Source organism: Haliotis rufescens, unplaced genomic scaffold, assembly GCF_023055435.1.
Source record: "Haliotis rufescens isolate VD_foot unplaced genomic scaffold, xgHalRufe1.0.p SCAF_10, whole genome shotgun sequence".
Taxonomy (NCBI): domain Eukaryota; kingdom Metazoa; phylum Mollusca; class Gastropoda; order Lepetellida; family Haliotidae; genus Haliotis; species Haliotis rufescens.
This window is the reverse complement of record NW_025963780.1, coordinates 36,614,117-36,628,723: the sequence shown is the minus strand read 5'-3', so window position 1 is coordinate 36,628,723 and position 14,607 is coordinate 36,614,117. Positions and strand designations below refer to the sequence as shown.

The 14,607-nt window shown below is 40.2% G+C and overlaps 1 protein-coding gene across 1 annotated transcript; it reads right to left on the bottom strand.

Moving 5' to 3' along the window:
* Window positions 1-1,730: 1,730 nt before the first annotated feature.
* Window positions 1,731-13,214, bottom strand: LOC124131064 (collectin-12-like). The gene is made up of 3 exons (XM_048390139.1): window positions 12,841-13,214; window positions 7,138-7,350; window positions 1,731-3,166 (listed from the first exon to the last, which is right to left on the bottom strand). The coding sequence occupies exons 1-3, from the start codon at window positions 13,142-13,144 to the stop codon at window positions 2,952-2,954; spliced, it is 732 nt and encodes a 243-aa protein (XP_048246096.1). The 5' UTR covers window positions 13,145-13,214; the 3' UTR covers window positions 1,731-2,951.
* Between the last annotated feature and the right edge of the window lie 1,393 nt (window positions 13,215-14,607).

The following is a 14,607-nucleotide window of genomic DNA, read 5'->3' as shown; positions in this document are numbered from 1 at the left end:
AATTTGATTGTGACGTCACCTTTACTGATGACGTCACGGTGGTCTGGTACTCAGCAATAATACAATAATATAACCATTTAAGAGTATACTATACACAAAATATACACCTAACTACACGATGATTACACGATGAGTTGGTGGAAATGTGGTGTCATAGGCGCTGGCGATACCGGGATTATACCAGGTCTTGTGCATCACTGACTATCATGGAAAATACATACACGATTTTGCAACAGATCAATATATTAATGTCTATGAAACATGAATTCATCACGACAGTGTCAACACTGTCCTCTGTAAACGCTATCTCAAGCTGAAAGTGAAGTGGGGTCAGTTGTCAGTTCACAAGTCAGTACGGCCACCATTAGCAGTGACACAACCTTGACAACGATGCCTCAATGACGGCACAAGGTTGTAGAAGAACTGTGGGATGTACTTCCAACTCTTGACCAAGGCATGTCGCACATGGACGCACGTCATGCCACACATGTTAGATGAGCGGCAGGCCTGGGACGTGTGGGGATACAGTAAACTACGGTTATAACGAACACGCTTATAACGAACTGACGGATATAACGAACTAACTTTTTAGTCCCGACTATTTGCTGTAGTTATGCTGTATATAACGAATTACGGTTATAACGAACTAAAATTAGTAGTCCCTTTAGGTTCGTTATAACCGTAGTTTACTGTATTCCGTTGTCCAATGAAGTCCGTGACCACGAGAAATGTAAGAGCGTGAATTGTCCAGCTGAATTGGCAGCCAAGTGATGTGACGTCCATGGGTCTGACGGAAAGCGTGAGGAATGATAACTTAGTCCCGGTACCGTATATCTGCCATCTTGGTCGGTTCTTAGTTTTGCCAGTGAGTGAGTGAGTATGGTTTTACGCCGCTTTTAGCAATATTCCAGCAATATCACGGCGGGGGACACCAGAAATGGGCTTCACACATTGTACCCACAATCGCACCAGGGTCTCGGCGTGACGAGCGAACGCTTTAACCACTAGGCTACCCGACCGCCCCTAGTTTTGCCAGACTGTTGGTTTCCGATCCTAGAGGGTATGGTGCTGCAATGAACACCAACGCAACAACGTTTTGTGCAGTTCTGGTTTCAAACATTCCAATTGCAAGCAACCGCTTAATTTTCAGATTTGCGTGCCAAAACGTTAACGAGATTTGGCCGTCAACAACGTTGTTTTTCACAGTGAAGTTGGGGCGGTCGGGTAGCCTAGTGGTTAAAGCGTTCGCTCGTCACGCCGAAGACCCGGGTTCGATTCCCGACATGGGTACAATGTGTGAAGCCCATTTCTGGTGTCCCCCGCCGTGATATTGCTGGAATATTGCTATAAGCGGCGTAAAACCTCACTCACTCACTCACTCACTCACTCACAGTGAAGTTACTTCAACGATTTACCTTGTGTTTTCACAGACTCGGTCCCACGTGTAACTGTAATGTGTGACGAATGTTTTGCTCGTGGAATTTAGGCATGCAATGACCCGGATGTATGTGCAATTTCAGGGTCATCATGGGTAATCATGACAGGCTGTTTGTACCTGTGATTATCAGGCAATTGCATTTTAATCTGACTTTGTAAACGTGCAAAGGAATTAATTTCCGCTATTATATAAAACAGAAACGTTTTTGTTAGCCAGGTTCTGTAAGTGCCATGGCTGCGTCTGAAGGTGCGCGGTGAATACATGAACATATACATAATTAGGAGTGCAAATCAAAAATATGAACCGGATATGCCTACGTCACTATACATGCTCGTTATGTAATGTATGACTTAGCAATGTGTATGTAAAACCAAAATAAATCAATATAGATATTTAAATTGTTTTGTGAAATTTTAGTAACACTGTGATTAAGATAGAACACAGAGACTCCTGTTATCCCCGTCAGAAGATAAAGCACAGAGACTCCTAGTATCCCCGTCAGAAGATTTAGCACAGAGACTCATGTTATCCCCGTCAGAAGATAAAGCATAGAGACTCCTAGTATCCCCGTCAGAAGATTTAGCACAGAGACTCATGTTGTCACCGTCAGAAGATATAGCATTGAGACTCCTGTTATCACCGTCAGAAGATATAGCACAGAGACTCCTGTTATCACCGTCAGAAGATATAGCACAGAGACTCCTGTTGTCCCCTCAGATGATATAGCATTGAACCTCCTGTTGTCCCCGTCAGAAAATATAGCATAGAGACTCCTGTTATCACCGACAGGAGATATAGCACAGAGACTCATGTTGTCCCCGTCAGAAGATATAGCATAGAGACTCCTGTTGTCTCCGGCAGAAGATATAGCACAGAGACTCCTGTTGTCCCCGTCAGAAGATATAGCACAGAGACTCATGTTATCACCGACAGAAGATATAGCATAGAGACTCCTGTTATCACCGACAGGAGATATAGCATAGAGACTCATGTTGTCCCCGTCAGAAGATATAGCATAGAGACTCCTGTTATCACCGACAGGAGATATAGCACAGAGACTCCTGTTGTCCCCGTCAGAAGATATAGCAGAGAGATTCATCTTGTCCCCTCAGATGATATAGCACAGAGACTCCTGTTATCACCGACAGGAGATATAGCACAGAGACTCCTGTTATCTCCGGCAGAAGATATAGCACAGAGACTCTAGTTATCACCGGCAGAAGATATAGCACAGAGACTCAATTTATCACCAACAGGAGATATAGCACAGAGACTCATGTTATCACCGACAGAAGATATAGCACAGAGACTCATGTTATCTCCGTCAGAAGATATAGCACAGAGACTCCTGTTATCTCCGGCAGAAGATATAGCACAGAGACTCAAGTTATCACCGTCAAAAGATATAGCACAGAGACTCATGTTATCACCGACAGAAGATATAGCACAGAGACTCCTGTTATCACCGACAGAAGATCAGGACAATCTGTACAGCAGCATTAGAACCTGGTGTTTACACAACCGGTAACTCGCAGATGAAGGGGTCACTCCTTGAACAGACCTCAAACTTATGGTACGTTGTTGCTGATATAGCAATAGAGCCACACAATTCACCAGGTGTCACGGGCGAGCCAGGCTTCCAGGTCACACCCACCACGGTCCGTCCATCTACCCAGGTGTTCACGCCATCCGGGGTGGATCGGTTGAATCCTATCCATATGTAGTACCCTACAATGGCAAGAAAAAATGATTATTTTCCAATTTAAACCTAATCATGTTTCATTTCACAATAATGACTTAAAATGAAGATAAATTTGTTTTAAACGGACAAGAAACCATGTACCTTCATCTGGAGATACCTGGCGTTGAAGACTAATGTTAATGTCTTCTTCGCAGTAAAGTCGAAATTAAAAGACACGGATATAATTAACTGTAATTAATATTCAGTTAAAAGCGACAAAGTCCTTTCCGTAATAATAAGAAATCGCTGCTAAATGCAGAATCTATTGTATCATTCCAACTACATCATTACCATAAGTGTATGCATAACAATCAAAATATTATTCACCAGGCGTTCGTGAAAAGGTGAATGTATCCTTCCCTCCCAGTGCCACCCATCACAAACACATGCAAAGGCAATTCAAGGGTTCTGATCAACCAACCTTTGAGCAAGATTCGTTTGAAATCTTCGTAGAACAGCGTGGTCAATTGACCTCAATAGTGAAATGTAGACACCAAAGCCTGGTTTTGCTAGACATGAGGGGGAAGGTGACTACAGGAAAGATGGAGTCATCCCTCTTGTCATACAATCTTGATGATATTGTTCGTTTCTGTAAATTTTCTTACCACACATTTCACATACTGGTGCAGGGTATTTGTGAGGAAGTCCAGATATTCACACACACTTCAGATGACAGTTGCTTTGAAATTGTCTTTGAAGATAGACATGTAGGGATATTAATGGTCACAGTGTTTTTTACAAACATCAAACTCATGCTCATGATACAGTCGGACTGTATGGATTTTGCTTTTAGCAGCGATTTCTTAGGATTATGGAATGGACTTTGAGGGAGGAATATCCGGGGAGATAACTCTCCACTTCCGGTTCTTTCGAAACGAAACGTAAAATCTACCTTCGTGCATGCAAATCAAGGGAAGATAAGCATGTTTCTAATAGCCTATTTCTTTTGGATTTTTGTCCGACATCGCGTGAAAACGAGCATCGCCAGTGTTGTAGCCATGCTTTATCAAGTTTACACACTGCACAACACGAAAAACACGTCAGTGAAATGTGTCGTACTTCAGATTAACGTCAACATTTAAAACAAACAAACAAACAAACGAAAAAGCCAATTTCAACGCCAGAGAATAATCAGTCTCGATTATCTGCCGAAACAGGTTCCAAAGGGAAGGCGATGAATTCGTAGACACAATTTACAGGGATTTCGTAGATAAACCTGGAGTGAATTCGTAGCAACATTTTATCATAGTGAGAGAAACTCGCAGTTGCCAGGCAACCAGACACCACTTCAGCCTCAGTCTCTGAAAATGTATCTAAAATATATCTAACATATATACATGAATGTATATAAATGTATATAAATGTGTATAATTACACATCAGCATATCATTTCGTCGAACATGTCCATCTTAAAAATAAATAATGAACCAAATGTGAAGATATAAATATTAGAAACATATCCTTGGACCATTGCGTCAGGTCATAATGCACCCCACATTTATTGTCATTGAAAATTTAAGATTTGAAATGCATTTGCCACATTTGTATATGTAATAAATCAATATTGAAATTTATTTCCCAATTTTATTTATTTTGTCTACGAGTTCACTGTGAATCTTCTCCACGAGTTTCTTGTGTCTACGAATTCTCGATGGCTACGAAATACTTTGGTTACGAGTTCATCTACAGCGACTAACGGGATCGATCGGGTGGTCAGGATTGGTTCAAACAAGTTATCGTATCACAGTTGTGTGGATCGATGCTTGTGATATCAGTCATAGTATTGCCTGGTCCAGACTCGATTATTTACAGACCGCCGTCATAGAGCTGGCATACTGCTGAGTGCGGCGTTAAACAACAAACAAACAAACAACACATCAGAAGCAGAAAATAAGCGGTACGTTAAACGGTCGTTCGTGGTTCACACAAAACATCTCATTCGAACGCAGCAACCATGATTTATATAACAGGAAATTGAAGAACATTTACCTCCATAGCAACAGCGTCCTTAGGTACTAGATCACCACAGGGTCAACATGAGAAAATATGTCTGGGAGAGAAGTGTAAATGCAATATCAAAGAACAGCCTTGATCTTTGTCAAGGTTGGTAAGATAACAATCAGTGACTTAAGGTATTGTCGTGGATACACGCGAGCGCCTGCTATCATCACTATTTCATAGTGATTCATAAACACATGCTGGGTCGATGTTTTTGCTGGTGGATGTAATTCCCCGAGCTTCAGCATAAACTAAGTATGTATATATTTTTATTTATATACGTGAAAATATTTGATGCTATGATGTAAAGGTACAGAGAATAAAGTGATCCTATTCTCATTAACATGTGTATATTATTTGTATATTGGCCTATACTTCCAGATGTGGTGGCCGTTTTCTCTAAGGTCGTTAGCCGGTTCTTCTAGACCATTTTTGTCTTAGGTCTTTTTATAACCCCACATAATAAGGGGGCATCCATTTGAATAATATGGTCAGATGGATGGGCTTTTCCCTCCTGTTATATCCAACAAACTATTTATTTACTGAGCACAATCAAACAATCAACTCATTTTTACTATTAATAAAAAAAATGACGTTTGGGTATTTTTCACACAGCAAACTATTCATTTTTTCACCACTGCCAACAAAGTATTCATTTTGGGCACATGTCTGTATTTCTGTACAAACTATTCATTTATGCCTACTTTAGCGGTACTTATATACTGGTAGAAATATGTAACGGGTCGGATTTAGAATTTGCAAAAAGGAGAATTGGTAGCGAGTGAATGGTTGAATGTGTGGATGCTGTTTTGCGCCGCAGTCATGTACGGTTGTACCACGACTATACCTCATGTATTTTACCTTTCGTAGGAAGTTCTCATAAATAATACATGTTCTTCTCAAGTGTATTCAAACAACACGGCTGTCTAAACCAGGCAGCTAAAACTTGTGTTTGTTCAGATCACTTTGTTGTTGAACGCCACACTGTAATAAGTTTGTAAATAATCCAGTCTGGATAAGCCAATCCAGTGATTGATATCATGAGCATCGACACAGATCACTACTGACTCCAGCTACTTAAACGTGGTTCTGACGCCTTCCATCAATATATTAACCTGCGTTTGAAAGGTTGCGAAACGTGGCTACCACCTCCTGTAGACATACGATTGCATTGTACCGATGCCTACTACAATGCTATCTTCCAGAGTGCGCAATAGGTTTTACTGGAAGCGCCCGTAAATATAAACGTTTGAAAGATCAAGTGTTATAAAATTCTAATACCTGGACAAAGGGCGTCATCCATTGTTCATGTCACGTGATGAAAGCAATAAGTTGTTTTTTCCCTTCTTTTCTTATTCAATATGTAAAAGTAATGTTTTATCCTGACAATTATAGATTATGTGTCCCAAGTCTTTTTGGGAGGATTTTACATGATGTATTCCCAAGGGAACGAACTCGTTGGTATTCCCAAACATTTCACTTAAGAAATGTAATACGTAATACATGGTTGATCGTTGCTTATCTAACATGTCAAGCAAAACAGATACTCCTTAAGTCCGCGTGTAGCGTTGCTTATTCTGTGAGTATTCACTCAAGATAGATAATACGTAATTCAGGGTGGACCGTTGCTTATTATCTAACATGTCAAGCAAGACAGATACTCCTTAAGTCCGCGTGTAGCGTTGCTTATTCTCTAAATCTCTGGCGTAAGTAAGTACTTTCCTCACACCCGTGAAGATCCAGGTTAAAATTCTTCAGCAACTCATGCTTGTGAGAGGCGACTATGCTTGTCGTAAGACGCGACTAACGGGATCGGGTGGTCAGGCTAACTGTGTCATCGTATGTCAGTTGCGTAAATCATGATGTCAATCACTGGATTGTCTGTTCCCGACTCGATTATTTATAGCTGGAGTACTGATGAATGCAGCGTTAAAGAAATAAACAAACAAATTTTCATCACCTAGCATTGTGTCCATCACGGTCTGTACTTCTTCCGGGGTATCAAGGATGGCCAGGTCACCACCATCCGTCTGGCATACCCCTCTTGCCCCCTCCCAAGTCAGAGTCTCCGACTTAAATAGCAGGTATGTAGGCACGGGGGTCGTGGTCGGTGTTGTGGTCGGTGTCGTGGACGTTGTTGACGGGATGGGACAGTCAACATTGACTGACGAGACTAAAATCAAATAAAACAAATACCAGTTAAGCCATTGTTTATGTCAGTTGGAATGGGCCTTTCTCGACCTGAGTACTATCGCCTTGTATCTCGGCTTGAGAGTGATTGAGTTGGGTTTAACGCCGCTTTGAACAGTATTCCAAATATATCACGGCGTGTCAGCTTGATGTGGGAGGAAAACCCGAAGTGATGCAGGTATTAGACCTTTACCATGTTGCTGAAACCAACGAGCACGTGTTTGGTGCTGACAAACCTAAAAACATAATCGGGGCATAATTCGAACCTTGCATGGATTGAAACCACTTAGAGTGAGTGAGTGAGTTGGGTTTAACGCCGCTTTTAACAGTATTCCAGTTATATCACGGCGTGTCAGCTTGATGTGGGAGGAAAACCCGAAGTGATGCAGGTATTAGACCTTTACCATGTTGGTGAAACCAACGAGCACGTGTTTGGTGCTGACAAACCTAGAAATATAATCGGGGCATAATTCGAACCCTAGATCAGTTTCTTGCACGCCTAAGGGCAAATTTTAAAGGGCTTAGACGACTGGACCAACCATGTACCCCATCTCGGCTTGAGAAGGACCCAAACAGCCCCATATCTACATAGATGAAATGGATTGAAACCACTAAGAGTGAGTGAGTGACTTGGGTTTAACGCCGCTTTTAACAGTATTCCAGTTATATCACGGCCTGTCAGCTTAATGTGGGAGGTAAGCCCGAATTGATGCAAGTCTCAGACGTTTACCACTTCGTTGGAACCCAGGAGCACGGGTATGGTGCTGACAAACCTATAAACAGACATTATTACATACATTTAATAAATTTTATATCATTTAAAACATTTTTCCCATTCAAATAAGGGTATCTTGCCATGACCTCTCACAAACGTCAACCGAGGTCTATGTGTAGAAATGTTTCTTGGAGGCCTGCATTTCTAAACTGCAGGGCAAAAGAAAACATACACTTGAAAATTAGATTTTAACCAACAAATTACAAACGTTATCAAAGCGTTACCTGGCTTATATCCGTATCAAATATATCACCATCGAATAACTATTTCTTGCTTGTTTCATTTTAGCCACCTTCAAACATGGGTGTATACTTTCTTTTACGTGGCAGTATAGATATCCTTATATGTTATAATCTATAGCATCATTTAAAACTTGTTCTTTTTATTTTGAGGTTATCTTGATGGTTGCCGTGACCCCACACAAACGTCAACCGAAGAGATATTTCTTGGAGGGCACGTAGTCCTAATTCGATGAATATTCCATCAGTCCCAGGCCTAAATACGTGAGTTGGATCATAACCACTGCAGGTTGTCATTAATTAAAGAGCTTACATAAAGTGTTGGATGAAGCGAAGGGAAAACCGATCCATACTTCCGGAATTCGACTTCCGTTTGCCCGGACTGAGTACGTGATAAAGTCATTGATTCTCCATTAACCCAAGACTAGAAACCAGCTGCTAACAATTGCCTCGGTTGTATTTGTAGACATTTTCAAACAAGATCTGCCTGATATTTAACACTTCTTTGAAGTGTAACCATTTTTATCTCTCCATCGTATTCCAATCTCTCCGTAGTGAGTAGGTAAATATAGAATACTAAACGAGCTCCCGTGTAATACCAATTTTATGAAAGGAGTGAATAGCTTTCGCTCGTCAGAAACCACAACTATTCACGAGTTTCATAAAATTGGTTTTACACGGGAGCGAGTTTAGTATCTTATTTATTGCTTTTCATTTATAACTTTTTTAGAATTATACTGTTGAGTATGAATAGGCTGACACCTACACGATCCACGGCATAGTCCAATTGAGTCTAATAGAATAATACTTCAAACACGTCAAAAGTTTGAAACGTATGAATTTAATACCATACAACGGTCCACCTTTAGAATTCACAAAATTATCGTTGGGCTAAGACTATTGCAACTCACATACTTTAACTAGACTAACGACTGTCGCTGCGCTACAATACGATCACCTTGTGGAGCGGGCCTTGCACCTCAAGGCCTACAATAACGTCTCAATACCCGATGACGTAATTTGTGGAATTTTGTTGCAAGATCCATCGGCGAAACAATGCCATGTGACGTCAGCCTTGCAACAAGGTTGCTGGGGTCATCGAGTGTGCATAAGCTCCACTCAGTGATCTATCAACTCCACAAGCAACGTCGTCGAATAAGCCAAGGGATGTTGAGAGCTTTCAATATTTGTTCGTGAAACGTGTTCCGAGAGTACATAGGCACGCGTTATGGTATTACACAATGTGTAATACAGCTGTATGTTTATTAAACAGGTGATCTCTTTATGGGCAAGTAATAATAATAATTATCACCCATAGGGTTAAAAATAACGGAGTTTATAAAAATCGTGTGTGCAAGCGGCATTCGAATCTTATTGTGACGTAAGGTCGGAATGACGTCACACTTGAAATGACGTCACACTAGAAACGACGTCAGAGCTGAAGATGACGTCTTTCGACGTGAACAGTGCAATTTTTTAAAGGGGAGCTCAACATGATAAAGAAATAAAGGATAATAAAGAAATTATTACACTCTATGTGTTTGAAACTGATTTTACGAAACTCGCGTAAGAAATGCTAGAGTTCTGACACTCGTTTCGTGAAATCACGGGCTTGTACAATAAACTGTATTAGTAAAAAAATAAACGGATGTTTATGTCACAGGTGAATGTAGAAGACAACCCAGCATTCTCCAGCAAGTAGCGTCCCTTAGGCATGCCACGATCCTATGATTTTTTTCTGAGATCATCATGAACAAACACTAAATGAATGAGTGAATATCACTTTACGCCGCTTTTAGCAATATTTCAGTAATATCACGGCGGGGATACTAGAAATGGGCTTCATACATGTGGCGAATCGAACGAGTAAACGCTGTAACTATTTGGCTACCCCACCGCCCAAACACAAATGAATCATATCCACCGGCTGATAGGGTTCGGATGAGCTCACTTTTGTTTCTATTAGAGAGACGTTTCACCAGAATGGGGCATAACTTTCCCTCGTTGTATATCTGGATTGATCACAAGATCGATGCTGGAATCAAGGTCCCTGACTTCTAATGTCAACTGGCTGCTTTCTAACGATTGTGTCTGCCTGGGTGCTTACAGTGATGTCATCTACGCACACATTATTGTGTCTACTGCCCTGGTTGTTCTGATCACACTGCTTCTCACTCGAGCATAACTTCATGCTGAGACTTTGTAGGGTTTTTTCCCATTTGAAGGGGTTTTATGTTTGTCAGTAGATCAATGGATGTCAATCATTGTTTATAACTGCTGTCAACGTTTGAGTTTATGCTGAAGGGTAAATTTTGTGTTTTTCACAGTTATGTTAATAAACGAAACAAAGCGTGTTTCATACACAACTCAAAAGAAGTGAAGGCCCGATTCTTCATATTACTACAGTTAATCTGTTATGGCAGGTAAACTACAAGTATAGTAATATGAAAGATGGTCTTTAACTGCTTCTGACTAGTATAAATAGATTCACTGTATGCGAGCGACGTGATATAACATGTGCAGATAAAAAACAGGTGTATTTCTATTTTTATGAAAAGCATACGGAAACGTTTTGCTGCCGTCAATGAGTCAATGCTATCGTTATTTGTCGCCAAATGAAAGCATTCATTTATGATTTAATATACATGACCTAATAACATTGTTATATAGACTAATTAATTTTTTTACAATTTTACAAAATCCATCCGAAGTCCACCAAAATGTTGGCTTTTGAAGGCCTTGCATTCCTAGTTAGGGGAATATCTTATCTTTAAATCTGAAGTTATAACTTCATCATAAGCCTTTGTAATTTTTCTCCATCTCTATTTGTGACGAAGTACAGTGTGCGTGGTACACGAAATAGGATACTGAACTGATTTCACAAACTCTATGGAGTTGGGGAGTCATGTTGTTGTTTTCTTCATTTTGGGGGCTGAGGTGGGGGGTTTTTCATAAAAGTGTTTGGGTTTTTTTCCACTCACATTTCATATATATACCTATGGAGGGAATGCTGAGATTTTTTCACTATCTACTTAAACACAATAACTGTACAGACGGAGGTGATTTAAACAGTCCACGGATTTCTGGGTAAAAAGTAATTGGTTGAATTATGGTACTAAATTTCATGGGACTATCACACAATCAGCGCGTTGCCGGTCATGGCAATAATTTAAATAGATAATACACAAAAGAAGTCAAAGAACACCCGATCCTTTCATCTGACACCCTTCATCAGTCGCGAAAGAAAGCGATAGAGCACGAAAGTCATAGAGAGAAAAAGCGAGAAAGCCATAGAGATATAGAGCGATAAAGTTTTTTTGCTGATATTGAGTGATCCATTCCTGTTATTCTCACCACTAATTTGCCTCTTATACCTAGATTTTTTTCAACCTTTCGTAGTAGATAGATGTGTCAGATATAGATAAAGGATGCTTTCTCGTTTAGTTTGTATAAACGCACAAAAGTCTCTTAATTTTATTATAGTTCGAAAAACTCCACAGAAAGTCCGAGTTTAAAATAAGAGTTTAACTGGCGTTAGGTCGGTGTGATAACACCATTGTCACAAATGTTCTGCAGGCATAAGTTAAGGCACGCGGACCTGGTGTCTAGTCATTGAAAAGTTGAGTCTGAGGCGCGCAGTCCTGATGTTAATACATATTAAGTTATAAATTTCATAAAATGTCCTCCATGTCGCCATGGCGGAAAACTACAATCGTTAGCTTTCGTTGCCTGACTTCGTGGGTTCGAATCCCGCTAGCGACACACGTTTTTCGTGAAAATGTTAAATCATTAAGGGCTATGACCGGGAAAAGAAGAAGTTCCGTCATTGCTAAATTCTGTTTAATTAACAATTCAGATAGTTTATGTATGGTCAAAGAAAGAGCAGCCATGAAAAATTATAATACGAGAAAACGAGGATATACGCTCCATGCGTCAAAGCAGATGACGGACGTTGACCAGTGACATAGGCTCACATTGACGATGTTGAAGCTGGTTGCCCACATAGACGTTTGTTGTGGACATGTTTATTTTACTGTTTTTAAGAACATTTTATCAGAAGCAAAGCAAAACTTACATCCTCATATAAACCACATATTTTTTCCATTGAATAAATGCAATTTGATTTCTTAATATATATTTTAAGTAGTTAATAGTTGTTTTATTTCGTTAACAAATAATATTAAAAACACAAATGAAATTTAAAAAGATACCTGAAATGTGTTAAAATGTTTCAATTTTATTTTTTTAAAAATCATTTTGAGATCCAGTGTACCAATATAGTGCCTTGAAGAAATAATTCCGTAAAATCCACATAACACAAATTACCATGGTCTCCTTTTTTATTAAAAATATAAAAATATTACTTTTTAGGACAAATCATGTGCAACTATAAATATGTTTTATTGTATTTCGGTTTATATAAAAAAAAACTGAAATCATGAAAAAGAAAGTTTTTTACCTCTGTCGAAGATATGCGTTGTATTGCTCGAAACTTGGTTCGTCATGTCAACAGTCTGCTTGTCGTATAAATAACACTCCGCATCACCGCCCTCACCTGAAGACATCACGACCACACAGTTACTGATATAAAAACAGTTTTCAATACACTTTAAAGAAGTTGTATTTGGAGTGAAGTGAATATGTGCATCAGTAAACATCGTATTTGCCAAGTCCACGCGCCTTCTGTATTCGGCACGCGTCGTTTCACCACAAACATGCCGTCCCAGAAGAATAAAAAGTAAACTCCATATGAAATTGACCATGATGTTGTTCTTAAGTAAACTTTGATCAGTCTGTCACCACTTGCACGGGCGGCGCATGGAAGTCTCGTGCTGCGCGAGGTAGGACTGCGTGCAGGTGAAACCAGTTCGTACATATATACTTCAGCTGGAAGTAACATCGATGAAGCACAGAGAGAATAATTGATTTTTTTATCGATAATCAGCGAGGCAAATACACTTGAATTGGGTTGAAATGTTATAAATATTAACATCATAGATTGATTTATGGAAGGGAACATGTTGCAATATATTTAAGCGCAAGTATCATGAAAAGTTGTGGTAGATTTTTCTTCCATCATGTAGCCAGTATGATGGAGAATACGATGGCCGAGAAAGTAAATGTGGAAATATAAATTGTGCCTTTTACTGCTTGAGTGCATCAAAGCCCACATCACCCTAAAACTGGCATTGATTTACGGTAATGTTCATTATTGAGCATAAAGGAGTGCCACAATTGTGGCTGCGCTGTGCATGGTTGGTTTTTGCTTTCCTATTTATAATGACTTGATATAATATGACTTGACTTTTTATATGATCATTGTCTACTGACTGACTGACTCAGTATGGTTTTACGCCGCTTTTAGCAATTCCAGCAATATCACGGCGGGGGACACCAGAAATGGGCTTCACACATTGTACCCATGTCGGGAATCGAACCCGGGTCTTCGGCGTGACGAGCTAACGCCTTAACCACCAGGCTACCCGACCGCCCCCCTTTGTCTACTGGAATTGTAAGGTGCACTGATTGTTTACAAATGTTACCGGCCTCCAAATAATACGAACCTAATCTATTATAATAACATCGTACATTGATTGAGACTCATTGAGATTGTTACTAGCCTCTAAATAATGAAATATATGAACTAATGTCCAAAAGAAACGATGCCAAGTGTTTGAAAGGTTACGGAAGAAAACACAAAACCATATAGAAAATTCATATTGGTATATTTCATAAGAGCAATCTTTTAACACCATGTGTACAGATATTAATTACAATGAAACTTCAACATGTAGACGGACAGGCCCATAAAGATGCATTGGGTCATCAATGAATGTCAGTCATAACACATGACGAGGCAGGTGTGTAAAATGTCAGAATGCTCATCACGTTAATTTTGGGTATGTCCACCTTGAGCATCAATGCACACCAGAACACGCGGACGGGCCGATGACGTCAAACGTCGGATGACGTTGGAGGCAATGCGTTGCCATTCGGCACGGAGGCATTTTTCCAGTTGCTGGCGATTGACCGTGGGCTCGTCATCTCCAGTCCACGGTTTGTCCACTGATCGTGTGTCGCAATGCCGTCGCTGCCTGACGAAGCGTAACCGTTGCATCAACCTGGTAACGGTTATACGGGCATACCGTAACGTTCTGGCAGTGACGGCGTGCGTCGCTCCCTGTTGGGCCATTCCAACGGCTCTCTCCCTCTCTGTCGCAGTTAA

Bases quoted from the DNA above. Each gene is read 5' to 3' on its own strand.
- LOC124131064 (XM_048390139.1), bottom strand. From the start codon at position 13,144: ATGGTCAATTTCATATGGAGTTTACTTTTTATTCTTCTGGGACGGCAT. The intron at 7,351-12,840 runs GTAAAAAACTTT...ATTTGATTTTAG, and splicing joins AACGCATATCTTCGACAGAG to TCTCGTCAGTCAATGTTGAC. The intron at 3,167-7,137 runs GTGATGAAAATT...TTGCCATTGTAG, and splicing joins CGTGATGGACACAATGCTAG to GGTACTACATATGGATAGGA.